The 19265-nt window shown below is 43.7% G+C and overlaps 1 protein-coding gene across 3 annotated transcripts in view; it reads right to left on the reverse strand.

The window, feature by feature from the left end:
* Positions 1 to 19265, reverse strand: part of UXS1 (UDP-glucuronate decarboxylase 1) — a 117683-nt gene that overhangs the window by 17087 nt on the left and 81331 nt on the right. For 2 of the 3 annotated variants that reach the window (XM_054585845.1, XM_054585836.1), the window contains exons 7-9: positions 12134 to 12238; positions 8618 to 8677; positions 5893 to 6014 (exon numbers count right to left, since the gene is read on the reverse strand). In XM_054585845.1, coding sequence (XP_054441820.1) covers positions 5893 to 6014; positions 8618 to 8677; positions 12134 to 12238 — 287 coding nt within the window. The remainder of the gene's footprint in view (positions 1 to 5892; positions 6015 to 8617; positions 8678 to 12133; positions 12239 to 19265) is intronic. The other variant, XM_054585853.1, reaches the window with a different exon arrangement.

The following is a 19265-nucleotide window of genomic DNA, read 5'->3' on the forward strand; positions in this document are numbered from 1 at the left end:
TATGGTAGAATACCTGTACAACACTAACATATTTATATACGTTTTTTCCCAGTAAATACCTATTTTTTCAAATGGGTCATGGTATGTTCATTCCTTTATCACTTTTTTCATATATTTTTGCAAATGTATCACTAATAGAGATTAAAATATCAGTGGATGTTTACTAGCTGATTTGAAGAAAAAGGAGCACTTTATCTTGGGGAAAGAGGAACATGTAAACATTCTTAAAGAGCTACACTCTGCCTATACCCCAGTCTCTTCTACCACAAACTAAGACAATATGACAGCCAATACCGGCTATTAACTGAACAGCCTGGAAAGACACACACCAACGCAGGGTAAAGCGCTCTCACTATGTGGCAGGATTACAGATATTTGTTTTCTCCTGTATTAAAAAAAGAAATGTTTCTATTTTTATTACAATAAACACGTATTACTTTTGCAATCAGGAAAAGCATATTTTTAAGTACGGAATCATAAACCCTAAAAGTCTTCTTGAAACTATCTTGTTTAATTATTAATTTCACAGACTGCTTTTTCATGGACAAACAAAATTTAATTTTTTTTTTTTAATGCTCACCCCAGGACATGCTCACTGATTGCAGAGGGGAAGAGAGGGAGAGAAACACTGATTGGTTGCCTTTTGCATGGGCCCCAACTGGGGACCGAACCCGCAACCTTTTGGTGCCTGGGATGATGCTCCAACTAAGCCACAATGGCCAGGGCCAAAAGTTACACGTTTTATCACAAACTCTGAATTAGTGGACTTTCTCAGCTTATGTGCTTCTAATCTGTTGGACCCATCAGACTACAGACATACATTTCTGGGCATCGGAAGCAGGCGGGGTGGCGGCATGAGAACCTGCATGCACATGCCGCCAAGCCACCACTTAACCCTCTCTCAGTCACAGCGCAGTTGGGAGAAGAACAGTACTTCCCTCAGCGGGATGTTATAAAAATTAAGCCTCTATTACCCTTAGCACAAGACCAGCGGTGACACATATTAGTTGCTGTTGTTGTCACTGCTACATGAAACAGTTTTTCTCTCCTCCCCCTTTCCCTCTCTCTCCTGTTCTCTTCTTCTCTTATTTCACCACCTGAGATCAATCAGGCACAAGCTGGGAACCAAATGGACCCTTAGCTAACTGGGCTTGTGCACAGAATTCCGCCCCCAGTACGATGAGTTAAAAGTGAGCGGCTGCAGTGTCCCAAGGGCCACATTAGGCCAGAGAGGCCAGAGCCACCCAGTTGCCCGCCTCTGTCCACCAGCAGCCACACCTATGTCCCTGGTGTGCAGTTTCTATATGCATAAAGATAGGAAACAGTTGAGAATAATGGACCCAGCACAAAGTCAACTTTTAGAAACCAAAGCACTATATTTTTGCTAACTCCTCCCAGCAATACATTATAATGGTTTCATGTGATTTTTCAAGTTCTTAGGACTAAGATATGAGCTGTCATATCTAGGTCCAGGAATTTGAAATCAACCCTTTTCTCAACTGAACTAAAGGGAGAATATTTTTTAAAATGGAAGGAAGGAATGAGGGAAGGACACAGATGTTGATCTCCATAGAAAATAACTCAAAAGTATCCACTTGCATTTAATTGTTAAGATGAGGAAAGAATCAGAAGTGGATAAATATAGCTTTATTCTAGGAAAAGTCTAGAAAAACCTTAGCAAATTTTCACAGTCAAATCCACATGTCCACCAGAAGGGGCATCAGTGGGCTTGTAGGGTTCAACAAATCTAACACTTTTGCCCTCTTGACACTCCCTTTCCTTAGGAACAACAGTCCAAAACAGGGCCTCGTTAAAAAATGAGTTCTGCAGACACGACCCGGCCAGCCCCTAAGTGAGCCTGTTTGTTTTGATTTTTCCATTTGGATTATCACCTTAGGAGACACAGGGACAGCACCTCCAGACAGGCGCAGCTGCAGAGCGGTGGCTACAACACTGTTTCAAGAACTATGGCTCTCAAGCCCAGTTTACACCAACAAGCCTACCTCCGTATTAAGACCCACCTTCCCAATCTAATCAATATAAACCAAGGCTCCCTCAACTGAGAACCGCACTCCTCTCATGCACTGGCTCTTTCTACGTAACACCAGGACACTAATGTAACAATTCAGCACACAGTCCATCAGCCACCGGACACTAAGCCCCTGGGATTCTGTAGTGGCCCCGTGCTGGACAGTGGACAGTCAGCAGGTACCCAAATCCTGCTCATGGTGGTGGTCTGCTGGGCACCCACATCTTGGGGGAAAGGGCCAGTGACCCAAAGCCTGCTTCCCACGATAAAAACCCAGGAAGTGCCCACCAGGTCAGGTCACCAAGCCTCTTTTAAGGGAGCCCCTCCTCTGAAGGACCAGTGCGCAACACAAACTGCTGACTCTCATTCAACACCATCTGCCAGGGACAGAGGCCTGGGTTGCCTACCATGCAGGGCATCTCCTTCCATCCTGGCAAGGCCCAGGGCCTCTGCTCACACATGGCAGGACAGCTGAGTCATTCATGGGGTTCACTTTGTGTTTGTGGTTTTGTCCCACACGGGGAACCATGACTCATTCACTTATGCCTCCAGTCATCAAGAGGTTCTTATCGAGGACCAGCACAACTCCTGCAAGCGAGTCCCATCAGCATAAAAGCAGTGGACACTTAAGAGAGGAAGGATGCTCAAAATGCCACATGGGCAAGCAGGCAGGTTAAGTACATACAGGAAAGCAGCACACAGAATACACATGGAAGGCACTGGGGAAGCACGGGGGTAGGAGGCTGGATGTCTGGAGGGCTGTCTTCAAGGACCTGTCACCCACTAGCCATATATTCCTGGGGAAGTCACTAGAGTTTTCTCAGATTTAAGATCCTTCCTAATCTTTGGAATGGGGACAATAATATCTATCTGCATTCATTACAGGGATTAAAAGAAAACACCTGAATCTGATTTGAAACTGTCATCATTCCTGTCTATCTCCAAGTGATAGTTCTAAACCTGGTATTTACCTTTGAATTTTGACCTTATTCCTTGATTACACTAAACCTTGCATAATGGTGACCTCCTGTAAAGTATCTCAGAAAAATTTCCAGCAGGTGCCTAGGATCACTTTAATGACTGGGCTTTGGAAACTGACTAGACTGCAGTTAATACACAACCTCAGAAGGGTAAGCTGGCACCAGAAGGCCTCTTTCCCTCATTTATCACAGCCAGGAGGGGTGAGGGGTTGGGGAGCAGTACAAGGACGAGACAGGGCTTCCTCCTTCCCCAAGGACAGAAATGTTGCCAGCAGGAATTAAGTGGCTCTCCCTCTGAAGCTGTCTTAAAATGTGGCCATTCCTTGGACACCATTGTCTCAAGCCACTGAAAAACACAGTGTGATCATGATCGCTTTCTTCACTGATGGGAGGTGCATGGGATGGAACAGAGAAGCAGTGCCCAGGGAGAGCAGGTGCTGACTGTCCCTCTCCACTGTGTAGACAACCTGTCCTGAAAGAGGCACCAGGGCATATTTTCCTAAAGGGACATGAAAGAACTAACAGGGAGTGCTCCCAGGTTGGGCAGGCCCTACTCTGTGACACTTCCCTACACTTCCTCATGCCCCCAAGTTACACGCACTAAAGCAATAGAGCCGCGCAGCCCTGAGGCAGAACCATGTATTTCCTGCGAGGCCTCTCATAAATTATTTCTTGATGGGATCTCCTCCCTACCTGGGGATAAGACCAAGGCCATAACAGAACACAGAGCTCACTTCGCTGAGCAAGAATCTTGAGGTGCGCAAGTGGTCCAACTCCCTCTCAGTGGTAGCAGAGGGAGAAGGCCATACAAGGTCAGGGGACAGCAGCATGCGTTTGCCTAGCAATCTTCCTCAACAGCTGTATCGTAACCACTGGGCCTGAGTGTTAGCTCCACAGCAGGCTACGCTCACTTCCAGGCCAGGAAGGAATAATTATCAGTCTGCCAGTTTCTAGGAGGGTGCGTAGACATACAGAGCAGGTGCCTAGCAAGCGTCAGAGCTGGGCAGGTCCAGGCCACAGAGGTCTTGACCTCCAGTGTGTGAATCCTACCCACAGAACATTTCACTTGTTTTAACTGCTTGCTGACTACTTTTTAAAAACTGAAATATAAGGTACATACCACCTTTTTTTTTTTTTAAGTATTCTGATGCCAGAAAATAAAACAATGTCATATCTTTAATACCACCGGATTAGCTGATGGTTCAGCGCTCTGTCTGCTTTGCCAGTCTGTGGTTTTATGAATGGCGGCCTGTTTGCACACTCTGCCCCTGGGTGGGCCACAGATCCGCAGTGTCAGACTGCTGCCAGGCTCTGAGCTCAAACACACACCAAGCACTGGCCGCAGCACAGCAGAGAAACCCCCACATTTACAAAACCACTACATCCAAGTGCTCGCAGAACTCACAATCTAATTCCTCGCTGACAAGTTCAAAGTATTCATGAAAGGTGCTATGCCCTTTGATCTCGACTTCCACCTCACTCCATCCCCTGAAAGAAAACTAAAGGAAGCTTCTCTTTATATTTCACGTCTCTAAAATGTATTATGTGCCACAGATTTTTTTTCTTCAAAATAAAATTCTATTTTGAATACATTAGCATATTTCATTAAGAGACACTCAGAAGACAATCTCTTGGAAAAGAACTAAAAAGAGATTATTCCTACCACTATTTATCTTGTTTATATTCTCAAGTCTTATATACTAGGTTTATTCAGAGTAAAACATATCCACATATCATGAGAGAAATAAAACGATTTATACTTAAAAGTGGATGTGTCATCATGTATAAAAAATAATAATGTATGTTATTAAATAATTAAAAACATGTCAAAGACAGAGTATCCTACATGATACATCCTTCTTTTTAGGCATTGTTCCCTAGTCCTCAGATAGCATAAATCATGTCACTTCTCAAAAGTACTACTCTGAAAGGCTGCACATACACAACTATACGGTGACAAGGTCATGCTGCAGCTCCTCACTTACGAATCTCACTGCCCAAGCAGCAACGATGATCCCCATTCCTCTTTAAGTCCTGAGAGCACAGCCCACCACTTAACAGCCTGTCCTGTCCACGTAGTCATCCCTCTGGCAAAGCGTATGTCCATGAGGAGCCCAGAGCACTGGTCCGCGTACAACAGGACAGTCACCACGAAATGGATGGACTAGCCAGGCTCTTACCTGGCCCCTTGAGGGCCCTGTCTGTATGCCTCATCGGCTCCCATGCAGACGTGAGGCAGGCAAAACAATGCACTGAACCCCCGTAAGAGACGAGAACTAAGGGACTAACGAGGTCAGGTCACATCTCTGAGGATGAGGTGGCAGCAGAACCAGGATGCGAACCCAGATACCCCGCCTCTCAGTCTGTGGGTTCTTTCTGTTACAGCACATGAGTGTACAAATCTGTGACCAAAACTACCCATGAGAAAAGTCACCTGTAAAGTCATGAGTGACCAAGAAAGCAGGAAAGAAGAGTAAATAGCAGTTCCTAAAGAGGTTCAAATAAAAGCGATAATAAATTCATTTTTACACCTATTAGATAACTGGAAGTAAAAAAAAAAACAAAAAAAAAAGTCCACTGAATTTAGGAAAACAAAGGCACTTAAACTGCTGGTGGGTAATAAGACAATAAAGCAGCGTATTGTTCCTCGCTGTACAATAGTAGGCTAAGAATTTGTCCCCCAGAAATCATTTTGTAGGAGAGGGAGACACATGAAGAAAGCTGTTGCTGATACCATTAATGTATAAGAGTGGGAGTCCGGGTTTCCTTCTCCAGCACCACCCTGGCAGAGTTAATCATGACTTTCATTCCTTTATGCTTTACATCCGGCGAAACTGACACACCGCATGCCTGAGCCACAAGCTCATGCACTTGGATTGATACCTGCTTCATGTAGGCGTAGCACATGGTCTCTGCAACACGTTTGCCTTCATCGTAGCAGGCTCGGGGGCCTATTGGGTTCACATGGCCCCAGTAATCTTCACTTTGAGGGTGGACTTCAGGGTCTAGGAGGGGGAGAAATGAGACCATGTTTTCATCTTTCCTTTGTTTCAAGTTCACATGCATGATGAACATAGTATTTATGATACAAAAGGGAGTTGTGGGAAGACCAAGATAAACTTTACACATGAAGAGATCTGTATCTAGGGAACTGCAATGTTTCACAGTCCAGTGGGATACACTGCTCTTACCTCTCATGTTAATATCATATTTTACAGGAAGAAAATTAAAAGATCAAAGGCTCTCAATTTTACATCTTCCCTCTCTCCTATAACTTGTTCCTAACTTTTAAATTACTATACAAACCATAATTAAATATAATCTATGTGAAGAGATATATGGGTTAATTTTACATTTATAAAATATGTAATAAAAGCAAAGCATGTATTTATTGAAAAAAATTTAAAAGTATCCCTGTGGAAAATGACTTTCACATGTGCCATTACCAGAACAAACCTGAGAACCTCAAAGAGGCACCCAGGAGTCCTGGTCCAATGTCAGTGGGAGCGTCCAATGGCAAATAACTGTTTGTCCCTTTAGCACACATTTTATATTTTCCATTTCCTGTTTTTCTGGTGTGTGACTCATTACGCTTTAAGATATACCAGGGGAATGACAAGTAAGAAAACCCAGTAACAAATTCTTTAACACAAGTATATTTTTAGAATGTGAATTAATAACTAATTTAGTACACCGGGAATTTTATACAACAATGGTATAAAATGTGCAAATCTTGCCAAGACATCTGGACAAGGTGCAGGAAGCTATGTTATACCTTAACTTCTTGTGTATCTTGTAGCAGAAGTTTGGCTTTGGCTTATGGGTACAACAGGACCTGCCCAGGGAGGGGATGTGAGCACACAGGTGCCTCAGCTGGTCACCTAGCACCTCTCCCAAAGGGCAGCAGATGCACAGTGCAGATATGGACCTTTCTATTTACTGCTGAGGCTTAAAACCCCCCAAGACGATGCACATGTTTACTGCATGGTGAGAGAAAAGGTAAGGCAAATCCTCTTAGAGAGAAGAGCACCAATGACGTAAATTCACACAGATGTAACAGATGACTGACATCAGACCGTTTCTGGGGATTTTTCGCAAGGGCTGGAGTAGTAGACTCCAAAAGAGACGATCATAAATTTGGCAAATGATGATAAAGAGAAGGCCAAGTACACCCATCCATTCCTTGACAGGCACTGTCTGGGATGACATGCCCACGATGCCTAAGGTTCATGACACAGCTTTAAAAGTTCCCTCACAAAATCACTTTGAAATTACAAAAGTAAAGGGCTAGAGTCACAACTGTTTTCTAATCAGGCTCCCCTATTCTCCACTTTGCTTGGCTAATAGACCAAGCATGCACTCCACAAAATGCCAGTTTACAGTGGTTATGAAAGGTCAGAGCGGAGCACCAAGTGGATCCCCTGAGATTATTTAAGACCCTGAAGAACACAAGCTATTGCCAAATGTGCAGATAATAAACTGGGTCGGGGAGAAAGGGTGGATGTGGAAGCGGTCGCTACACTCTCCTGGACAGAGAGCATGAACACCTTTATATCTCAAGCATTTCAAAAGGTACAGCCTGTCAGACTTTGTCAACTGAGACATATGAAGCCCAGCAGAGGAAGCAAAGAGGAACCATCCAATGCAAATGGGGAACTTGTGATTCTCTGTAAAGTCCTGATATGGAAAGAACAGGGAGGGAAGAATTTCAGCATCCACTCAACTACCTATTCCTAAAGCAACAGAGTAAACGGGGAGGGGAATGTGAATATTTCTGCCCTTTTAACTCTGCCTAGGATTTCAAAGAAGAGGACAGTGCTCTACCTTTTCATAGGGATTACACCGAACATGACTGCATGTAGTGGAATTTCTGTTTCTCAAACTTTTTTTCATTTGGTTTCCCATAATAAAAACACATCTCTTCCCGTGTTGCCCTTCCACTCCCCCGTGACTCCTGTCCCTTGTAGTATGTGAGGTGGATGAGTTCCAGCATGGCAAATTCTGGCTCCTGCCGCATCCTCTAAGCAGTGCTCCAAAACCCTACACCCAACTGGTTTGAGGCCAAATGGAAATCCATGTGAACTGAACACGGCAGCCCTCATCCCACTCCCTATGGAGGGTGCTGAAGTGCTGCAGGTTAGAACAAGACCTTGAGTTTTCTGGCACTACCATAAAAGGTAGATTCTTCCAGAAATGGTTCTACAACAATGAGGCATCAGCACAAATCCCTTCACCAAGCAAGCTTCAAGGCCAACCCCAAGCTCCTGGTAGGCTGGCTCAGGACAGGCATTATTTACATTGAAGAATAACATGCACCAGCTAAACTGGCAAAGAATCCCTAACGAATGTGATTTCTGGGGTACTTCCAGAGCAGAATGGCAAAAACACATCTATGGAATCATCAATGGCAAGTCTTCCCAGGGTATGCTTCAGCAGGGAGGCGGGAGCCTGCAGACCATGACGGCAGGACGGGCAGCCCTCTGCTGCTGTGCCCTGGAGTGAAAAAGCAGGCTGGGCCTTCTCAGAAACAAAATTCTGGACTCAGTTTTGAGTTCTTCCTCACCTAAGACAGGATGCAAATTGTCCAAAGGGAGCCCCACCCACTTACCTCCATATACCTCCGAGGTGGAAGCCAGGAGCAGTCGAGCACCGACTCGCTTTGCCAGCCCTACAGAAAGCAGGAACATAATAAGGGAAACTGTCAATGTCCGGGAAACAAGGAAAAAATACACATGTACACTTTTGTAGCCAATTTCAGCAATTTTTTAGTATTAATGGTATCTGATCAACCATGCATCTTCAGGTATCTGCTCTTACTGTACCTATTTTGAAAATAAAAACAAACAAAAAACCCCAATAAAAACAGTAAGAAAAACACAAATGAACCCTCAGAAGCACAATAGTTAGTTAGATACCTATAATTGTAAGCAGGGCCAAATGCGGAATCTGTTGGTTTGATAAGGTGTGATCTGAGGAGTTTCATGAAGATTCCTTTGCCCCAACATATCCAGTATTTTATGACATAGCTTCACCCTGGCTGGCACAAAGCAAGACCCTTCGCACCTTACCTTCTGCTATTCCCCCCCAAAATGGTCTACCTGCCACTTCCTCGACATGCTCCCAGCATCTTCTGACTGTGCCAGAGCCAGTCACCAAATCTGGGCACCTCCACCACCCCCCCCCCGCTCCTTTCAGGTTTAGCCTAACTAGCACCTTCTCCAAAGCAACTCACCACATTCTGCCACCCTGCTCTGAACACCTTCCTGCATTCACCCCTTACATGTAGAATGGACTAGAACATCACCATCTATGGTGGCCATGTTAAATGTGGAAAGTCAAGAATCCCAACGTATAGGAAGTCATCAGACGTTCTTAGGTGCCCTGTACAAAAGAACCCCACTACCCCTCACTTAACCCAGCACTTCCCAAAGGTATTCCACCGTGGAGCCTTGTACAGACAGACACACTCCGAGAGCCCCCTGGCTGCACCCCCTCAGCACCCAGCACTGAGCACGGGCCCATGAAGTGCTGCAAGGAGGAAGAGGGTAAATGAGTACACATAACCTAAAGCCACTTCTGGGGAGACTGGGCAAGACAGAAGGGTCCTAGTACGAGGCAACCAGGGGTGAGTATGTAGGAGCACCTGGGGGAGCCAGGAAGACACACACGGAGAAAAAGAGAAGAGAGTTGCTGAACGGTAAAGATTCAAAGATAACCTGTGAAAATGCCACCATGTTAGCAAGGAAAAAAATGGTAAAAGGGATGTGGTACGATCTGGAATTTACTCGTAGGCTCTCCAAAATCGCAGGCCTCTCTCTGTCACTCCGGTCCGGCACACGGAGTCTGCGAGCTGGCTCCCCACTCCACCTCACTTGCACAGACACAGTGGTAGTTGTTTCAAGGGAAGGATCCCGAGGTCTTTGTATTTTAATCAAAACCTTAATTTGAATTGTACATTCAAATGAAGCTGAAAGAATACAGAAAGATCCCATATACCCTTTATTCAGTTTCTCCCAACGGTAAAAACTTGCAAAACTATGGTTCAGTATCACAACCAAGATACTGACATGGAGGCACTGAAGACAGAGGACATCTCCCTTTTCCACAGGGTTGAAGCCGTGGCAGCACACCTGTGCTCCTGCAGTGCCCAGGTGTCTCTGCAGGAATGGACAAAGAGCCTGCATCATGAAGATACCAAGGTCAGGAACATGGAGGCAGTAAAACCAGAGAGAGAAGCGCCTACCAGGAAGGAGCCAGATGACACTCAGGGCATCTTAGCTCAAGTATAAAATGACCACCGACAGCTCCTCTCAGTGCAGAAAACAAGAGTCCCGTTTACGTCTTTCTGGCCTAGCAATTGCCCCTTTTCAGCCTCTGTCCATGTCCATTGCTGAAAGACCCTCTGCCATTCCTTCAAGACCTCCGGGTCCAACCTCACTCAGGGTCGAAGCCCTAGCCCAAGAGCCACTAGTACCTGGAACTCCAACAGCACCCAACTGATGCCTGTGCCCATATATTATCTCCCTGGAGACACCTAGTTCCCTAGCAGAGGAGCCTGAGTATAGCCCTTACCCGAGTTCCCCTCCACAATGACAGCACAGTGCCTTGGGCACACTGACTGCATCTCCTAAACTGGTACAACAAATGATATCCTATTAAACATCATGCGCTTGGTGGCTCCTCCTCTACTGTACCTCGCTCTGGTATGAAGAAGGCGTTTCGGTAGTCAGGGAGAGAGGGTGAAGATGGGGGAAGAAGCTTACAGTGGCAAGAGCGGAGAGCAGCCTGTAACACACCATTATCTCGAAGCCAAAGCGGGGGGTTGGGGACACTCTCTTCTGTCTGGTGACCAGGGTAGGAGTCATTACACAGACAAGGATAAATGCCCATTCTAGACTATGAGAATGAATCCTTTTACTTCATGCAGAGCTTGATTCCCCAAAATGTCTAGTTTAAGAGACTAGACAGTGTGGAAACCAACCTCCAGGTGCCTTTTCAGACCTTTGTCTGAGGCTTCAGTCAAATTAAAATTTAGTGCTATCTTTCCCAAATCCATTCGTAGAACCTGTTTTAACTGTTACTATAATTAAATCCATTCTTACCTGACATTTTAAAAAGTGGATCCTTCCTTCCACTTTGTAACTAATTAACACCCCTAGTCCATTTGGAATCTGTGACAAGCTTGAGCACGCCTCTAATTTCAAGCATTGCTATATGCATATTATCCACAGCATGTCGTTTGGGAATACACATGCGTGGCCACCTTTAACAGTGCTCACTCTCCTCTCGTACTTCTACGGTGAATCCTGCAGTTCTGTCTGGAGCCAAGTACTACAGGTTTCGACAACCTCATAGGACAGTCTTCCTCCAACTCCTTTCAGGAGCGCTCCTGAAATGTCCATGTGAGTGTACGCATGGTATATGTTGTTTCTACGTGTGGTGTGTGTTTCTATGGTGTGTCTCTGAGTATAGTGTGTATGAGTGCGTAGTGTGTATGGTGTGTGTGTGCTGTGCATGTGCATGCTGCGACTGAGTATGGTGTGTGGCTGTGGTGTGTGTGTGAGTGTGCACACATGTGTGCACATGGTGATGCGTCCCTGTGTGTGGTGTCTGTGGTGTGTGTGTGGTGTATGTATCGCTGAAAGTGTGCCTGTTTGTGTGTGTGGTGTGTCACTGAGTATGTGATGTATGTGTCGCTGAGTGTGTGTGTTTGTGGTGTGCATGAGTGTGTGTAGTGTGTCCCTGACTGTATGAATGTGTCTGTGGTGTGTGTGAGTGTGTGTGCAGACCTCTCCAATCCAATCTCGGATCAGAGCCACCATCACCCCTTTCTAGCACGGAGGTGCGCACTCCATGTGTCAGAGGGGAACATGGAAGGAGGTTGGGCTGTCACTTGGAAGCACATGAGGTTGGTCACCCCAGGGGAATGAACTGGTTATGCCAATGACCATCTCCCCCATGACCAATTCTGATGATAAATAAAGTCACACTGGAATAGCCCAGGCGGGGATTGAGGGGGAGGTATAAAGACCAGGATCAGACTCCCATAGCGCAGCCAATGACCTCCACTTGGAGTTGTCTACAGTACTCGCAACAGCTACAAAATAAAGAAAGGACAACTTACCCAGCATGTTTAACGTCCCGATTGTATTGGTCTTTAGTGTCTTGATGGGGTTGTACATGTAATTTGGAGGGGAGGCTGGAGAGGCCAGATGGTATATTTGGTCAACTAAAGGAGACAAAATGGAAGTGTGTTATTTCCAAGAAAAACACTAAAATAATTTTGAATGCCTGAGTTCAGACTGCTTAATAAAAGTGTTGGTGCATCATTCACCAAAATGTTAGTTATTTTATTATTCTTCATAGTATCTAATTTACATTTGCCATTACAAGAACTTAAAACAAAAATAGGAAATCTAATTATCTAGAACAAAATGCATGCTGGGCCAATTATTTGGGCTGGTTTTCCTCTAATTAGGGTCAATCTGATGACCAAGTTGATTCTTTTCTGAGAAGATCTGTCCCAGATAAAGCAGTCAGATCAGAAGGAAAACTGACTTTTCAGACACAGAATCAAGCATGAATATCTAAAGCCTCCATTTCCAACCTCTTTCATCTCATGGCACACACAAACTAATTACTAAAATTCTGTGGCACATCCAAAAATAGTAATAATTTTTATTTATTTACACCAGATGGCTATTGTTATGTTGGCTGTTGTCAATTTTTTATTTGACAATCTAAGAGAAAAGAGGTCAGGGCCCCTGACTGAATAGTCAGGTGCTGCATGTTTTAAAAAATTCTTATGGTGCACCAGCTGAAAAGTGCTGCTCTAAAGTAACACCATTTTAATTAAAAATCTACCAGTTACGTAAAACAAATCTGACATAAAAGCAAAGGCACAAAAGTATGGGAGAAAATAGGCTTTCAGTTTGCTTTAGGTGTCTGGTACACATAAAACCAGGCCCTGAAATGATGGAGGGTAATTTTTAAAGAGATCAATGGCAAAACGATTCCACACACCTTCTGTCGCACACAGGCATCACCTTAACCTCACCACCCACAACCCTCACTCTCCAGGGTCAGATAAGACCTGGCACACAACAGAGAGGCCCTTGAGAACCACATCTCCCTGAAAACAGGGCAGTGATGAACAAACACACAGGAGGAAAGCCATCCCTCCAGGCAGACAGTCTGTGCCATGCCATCCCACTTTAGTTATTTAGGTCAAAGAAAACACAAGCACCATCACAGGAAAGCCAAGGAATGGGGGACCTGAAACACTGCTGCCACAAGGAATCCTCCCTTGTAAAGAGCTTCAGCTCCATGCAACAGAACCTGCAGGGATTCTTCCATGACCCGCCCCTCCTGGCTCCTCCTGGCCTCCCACTCACTTCCCAACCAGGTACCAGGGCTTGCCTTTTAGGTACAGCACATTAGGGGTTAGGTTTCAGAGATGACAGGCAAAACAAGCCAACTCAAGAAACAGCCCCCATGATGAATTTTCTGATATAACTTTCTCAGAGAACAACCCCCCCGCAAAAAAATGCCCAAGCTTCACCCCACACCTACACATCACCTGTCCCCCTGAAAATCTCTTGTCATCTCCAGGAATCACTGCAGTGTCTTCAAGGATCTGGGACTATTTCCTGTCATGCTCTCCAGTCCCAGAGTGAGAATGGGATGACAACTTCTCATCCTCAGACAAGGGGCAGAAGTGGTGGCTCTACATCGGAGCATGGTATTCCGGGCTCTGAGCTCAATCTTTCAAGCCTGAGGGTGACTGAGAGACTATGTACCCACGAGCCACCAAGACCAAGGGGCAGGGGGAGCTGGATGGTTCCACAGAGACAGTATCTGTGGAAAGGAATTCTAGGTATTGCAGTCATGTAATTACCCAGTAACTGTTTTTTTCCTATACCAAGACTGTGTGCCGAGGAAGGCAAGGAATAACATGTGAAAGGTTATGTATCTCATATTCTAGATACTGGTGAGCCTTCTTTGTTTGCCAAGATTATTTCAAAAATCTCCTGAGGTGATTTTTTAAAAACTGTTTCCTTTTTAAAAAATAATACTACACAACACCATCCCTATCCAAATCCCAACAACATTTTTTGCAGAAACAGAAAAAAATTTCACCCTAAAATTCATATTAAATCTCAAGGGAACTTGAACAGTCAAAACAACCTTATTTTAAAAATACCAAAATTAGAGGATGCAGATTTCCTGATTTCAAAACACATTACAACGCAACAGAAATCAAAATGGTGTGGTGATTGCATAAAGACAGACATATAAACCAACAGAATAAAGAACCCAGAAATAAATCTTTTTGTATATGGTCAAATGATCATCAACAAGGGTCCCAAGGGTACTCAAGGGAAAAGGGAGAGAGGATTAACAAATGGTGCAAGGAAAACGGGGTATCTACAAGCAAAAGAATAAAGATGGGCTCTTTCCTTACTATACTATAAACAAAAATTAATTTAAAATGGATTAAAGACCTCAGTGTAAGACTCCTAGCGGAAAACACAGGGAGAAAGCTAACTTTGACACTGGACTTGGCACAGATTTCTTGGATGTGACATGAAAACAAAAGGAAACGAAAGCAAACAAACAACTGGGACAATATCAAACTTAAAAATTTTATGCCCATATCAAAGGACAAAATCAACCCAATTAAAAAACAGCAAAGTACCTCAATAAACATTTCTCCCAAGACGACATACAAATGGCCAAAAAGCTTATGAAAAGATGCTCTATGTCACTAATTATTGGCGAAATGCAAATCCAAATCATAAGGAGGTATCACCTTATCCTCCTTAGTCTACTATAAAAAGGTAACAGAAAAAAAACAAATGTTGGAGGAGATACAGAGAAACTGGAAACTTTGGGTACTGCTGGTGGGAATGTAAAACGTTTTCCACTATGGAAAACAGCATGACAGTTGCTCAAAATACTAAAAACAGAATTAACATATGATCAGAAATCCTACTTGTGGATATACAACAAAGAGAACTGAAAGCAGAGTCTCGAAGACACATCTGCACACTCATGCTCATAGCAGTACTATTCACAATAACCAAGAAGCTGAAGTAACCCAAGTGTCCATCAACAGATGAATGGATAAATAAGATGATATATACATAGAATGGAACATAATTCAGCATTTAAAAAAACCCTGTCACATGCTACAACATGGGTAAGCTTTGAAGACATTACTCTAAGTGAAATAAACCAGTTACAAATAGACAAATACTGTAGGAATCTGCTTATATGATGAGGTGTCTAGGTAGACAAGCTCATACAGTCAAAAAATAGAACAGTATGTCTTGGCCAGGTGGCTCAGTTGGTTGGAGTGTTGTCCCGTACACCAAAAGGCTATGGGTTCCATTCCCAGTCAGGGCACATACCTAGGTTGCCAGTTCAATACCTGGTCAAGTCACGTACGGGAGGCAACCAATCGATGTCTCTCTCTCCCTGCCCCAATTCCTCTCTCTCTCTCTAAAATTAATACAGATCCTCAGGTGAGAATTAAAAGAAACAAATGGTTAAGATGATTAAAAACCAAGATACTTAGGCGGCAAAAGCAGGTGAAAAAACAAGAATTAGTGGAAATGGGTAAAACTTTTATTACCAAAGCTGAAGTCAAAACTAATAGTTTTAGTTTATGTGTTTGTTCTCCTCTCTTTCTCAGCCGTGGGAATATAAAGGGTCAAAATTAGGCTCCTGAACCACTGCAGATCATTCAAGATTCTCCAGCTATCCTTGCTCTGTATCGGTTACCCTGAGAGGCTTTTAAATACCTGAGCCCCTGGCACCCTGACAAAGACACTCCGTGTGGAGAGACCCTGGACGTTTATATACATGTATGTTTAAAAACCACGTTTGAAAACCATTGTGTTATCTTAAAATTTGAGCCCCTGATCTTGAAAGAATAATTTTTCTTCAAAAATACTAAAAACACACAAAACCTTTTAAAATTGTTTATAGTCTGTCAATATGTAGTAAATTCACTGAAGGGATCTATCTAAGTAAGAGGAAACTTATGTGACTGCTGTCTAACTCCCACCAGTTTTCCTGAGTTGATAAACAGCTAAAAACGAAAAGCACACAAAAATTGTATTATGAGAATGGCAAGTTGACAAGATTGTTCTCACAAAATCCTGTCACCATTAGACTCTTATCTTTTCTAGCTTACAGATGTGACCATAAGAGCATGGATTAGTTCTCACACAATTGCTTTTTTACTTTTATTTTTTAAAAGATTTTACTTATTTATTTTTAGAGATGGGAAGGGAGGGAGAGAGGAAGAAAAACATCGATGTGAGAAACACTGAGCCTCTTGTATGAACCCCAACCAGGGAACTAACCCATAACCCAGGCAAGTTCCCTGACAGGGATATGAAACAGCCACCTTTCGTTTTGCGGGACGATGTCCATCCAACTGAGCTACATGGTTCAGGGCAACACATCTGCTTTTTTAAAAACTGAAGGTGTGCAGGCGTAAGGAGCCAACCACCAAATTTCCTCTTTTTAAAACACCTCATCACACCTGCCGCTGCTCTTGAGCAGGACTGTACCAGATTCCAAACAGAATAAACCTGGATAGAACTTCAGAGCTGAGAGTTACACCAGATGGCACACTAGCACCCCTAACTAAACTTGAGCTGGTTTCCCACCTGAATCACCAATCACTGGCATTTCTGCCCAAAGATGGGGCCTCCAAATGATCTCCAAAGCCAGTGCAAATCAAAGTGTATGTATGGGTTGTACTCTTATAGCACCAATTATTCAGCACTAATTTTACCTTTGAGGTGACAACATATGGAGTGAAAGAAACTGCATTAAGGACTAAAAGAAAAAAGGGTGCCTAGAGAGTCTAATTCCCTGACATCAGACATAGAGACTGAACATTTATAACCTGTACCCTGCCTCGGGCTCTCTTCTGCACACCTCAATTCAGATGTCACTTTAAGTGGGAAGCCTTCCTGGTACCCAGAAAGTCACCCTCACCACTGGCGGCCTGTTCACCGCTGGAGTTAGCTCAGTATGCTTTGCCAAGTACTTCATACAAATCTTCTTCACTAGATGATAAAAGCATGAAACAGGAGAAGCAGGTCCTTTCTTCCTTAGGCTCGCCACCCAGCTTGCTTTCTGCAGGGAGGGCAGCCCCACCATTACCCAGAAGCACGTATGAATGCAGATTCCTGGGCAGATTTAACGTGGCAGACATCTAGGTGGGCCAGCAGTCTGAGCCTGAAAACAAATGCTGCTACACAGTGCTTTAGCCCCGGCCAGTTTGGGACCAGTGTGAAATAAGTTAGCTGAATGAAGGGAGGAGCCATAAATTGTTTGATTTGTTTTGTTTTGTTTTTTATCCAAAAGGCTATGCATCTGGCTTGTTGTTTTTTTTACCACTGGACAATTCAGCCCAACTGCTGTTCCCATTCACTCAACCTAAAAAGGCTAAGGTACGCCCTATCAAACTACTTTGTGATGTCTATTTATATAGCAACACCAAAGCATACTACTTGGGAACCTGAAAACCCTATGAAAATCAGTGTTTTCAACAGCCCTTCTTTTCTATGAGTATGTGTTCTATACCTAACATTAACGTTGACTCCTGTTCCAGGCCTAAATAGGACCTGATACCAGAATCTGTTGACTAATTAATCTGGTAAGGAATTATGAAGGAGAGAGTGGGGGAGAAACTGTAGAACAAGCATAAATAATCCACAATAAGAGGTGCTATGAAAATACTAAGTAATATTAACAACAGAGCACCAAAACCCTCGCTGCCTAGGGGGAAAAAAAAAAAAGCTCTCAAACATGTCGATTGCTTAGTTCAAAGTATATAAAAAATGAGTATGGTATTCAAAACTCTAGGTAGGGGGTGGAGAGAGGAAGAAAAAACGAGGAAGGCAGGCTCACTCAATTGCTGGACATGTGTCTCTAAGTGCTGACTGCCAAGTGATCCCCTCACCCCAACCCTATTACATTTACAAGAAAAATAGGAGCCTTAAGAAATGGGCCTCGAAGAGCTCAAATTAATAACCATTCAATAGTAAAACAAACTAGTGTTTTCCTTTTTCACAGTATTTCCTTAAGTAAGTTCAAAGCAGCATTCCTGGCATAATGCAGACATGGTATTTTCATGTAGGGAAGAGGGTGGATGAGGGTGGGAAAGCTGAGGTTCACCTGGACCTGCAATGCACTCAGAATACCCAGCCCGCCTAACCACAGTGAATCTCCTATAGACTTTCATTATAAATTTCATTGTTCCTGAAATTCACATAAATAATACATAACTGCCAAGGGAAGAAAAAACTGTTGAACTCAAACTCTTGAGATAACTCAAAATTACTGTTCAGAATCCACAAAGAAATTATCTCCTGCCAAAGGGAAAACGTACATAAAAACTCACTAAATGTTTACATCTGTCTTTGATTTTTTTTTACTGAAGTTCTCAGTGTAGGCGGCATAACCTTCTCCCTGGACCAGAGCCACACTCTGCTGAACTGAGAAGATACCAATTAAGGCTCTACACCCTGAAAAGGAAGTTTTTGGAAAAAGTAAAAAAATAAAACACAGGGTGGGTTCATTCTGTGAATGTGCCAGTTTTAATATATGGCAAAATCCCATCATACAGACACTTGCTACACATTTCTTTTTTCTACAGTCCGAGTCAGGGGCTAGGCATAAAAAATGCATATAATGTCACTCTGCAACATGGAACACATGGCCTAACCCATGTCACCCAACACCAGTATTTATGGAAAACAAGGTTTTAAATGATACAGACCTTTGCAAAGTGTAAAGACCAAATTTCTCTTGGCACAAGAAAGTCAAAGAGTGGGATTTCACCTTGATTTCCTATCAAATAATACTGATTCAACACAAAAGGAAGACAGCACATGCCAGAGGTCTGGCTCAGCCCTCGGATGGGAAACTACCACCTGCCAATTTCCTGCAGGCTGGCAGACACCCTCCCTCCCCCTGAATCCCCCTCAAGTACTAAGGGGCTCACCATGATAGCGTCACGGCCAGAAAGCATCCATCGCACCTGAGCTGCACTGCAGGAACTTCCTGTGGCTTCCAGTTCAACAGAGGGTCTCTGAGAACTGCAGCCTCTGCACTTTATATTTGCAACATAAAGCAAAAGTGAGAAAGAAATTCCTAAACTATAATTTAGTAACAGCGTCTAGGCAGAGCAGCACTCCTCAAATGTCTGCATAAACATGGAGTCAATGTGC

Source organism: Pteronotus mesoamericanus, unplaced genomic scaffold, assembly GCF_021234165.1.
Source record: "Pteronotus mesoamericanus isolate MK-2021 breed Mesoamerican mustached bat unplaced genomic scaffold, CSHL_Meso_final contig_121, whole genome shotgun sequence".
NCBI lineage: Eukaryota > Metazoa > Chordata > Mammalia > Chiroptera > Mormoopidae > Pteronotus > Pteronotus mesoamericanus.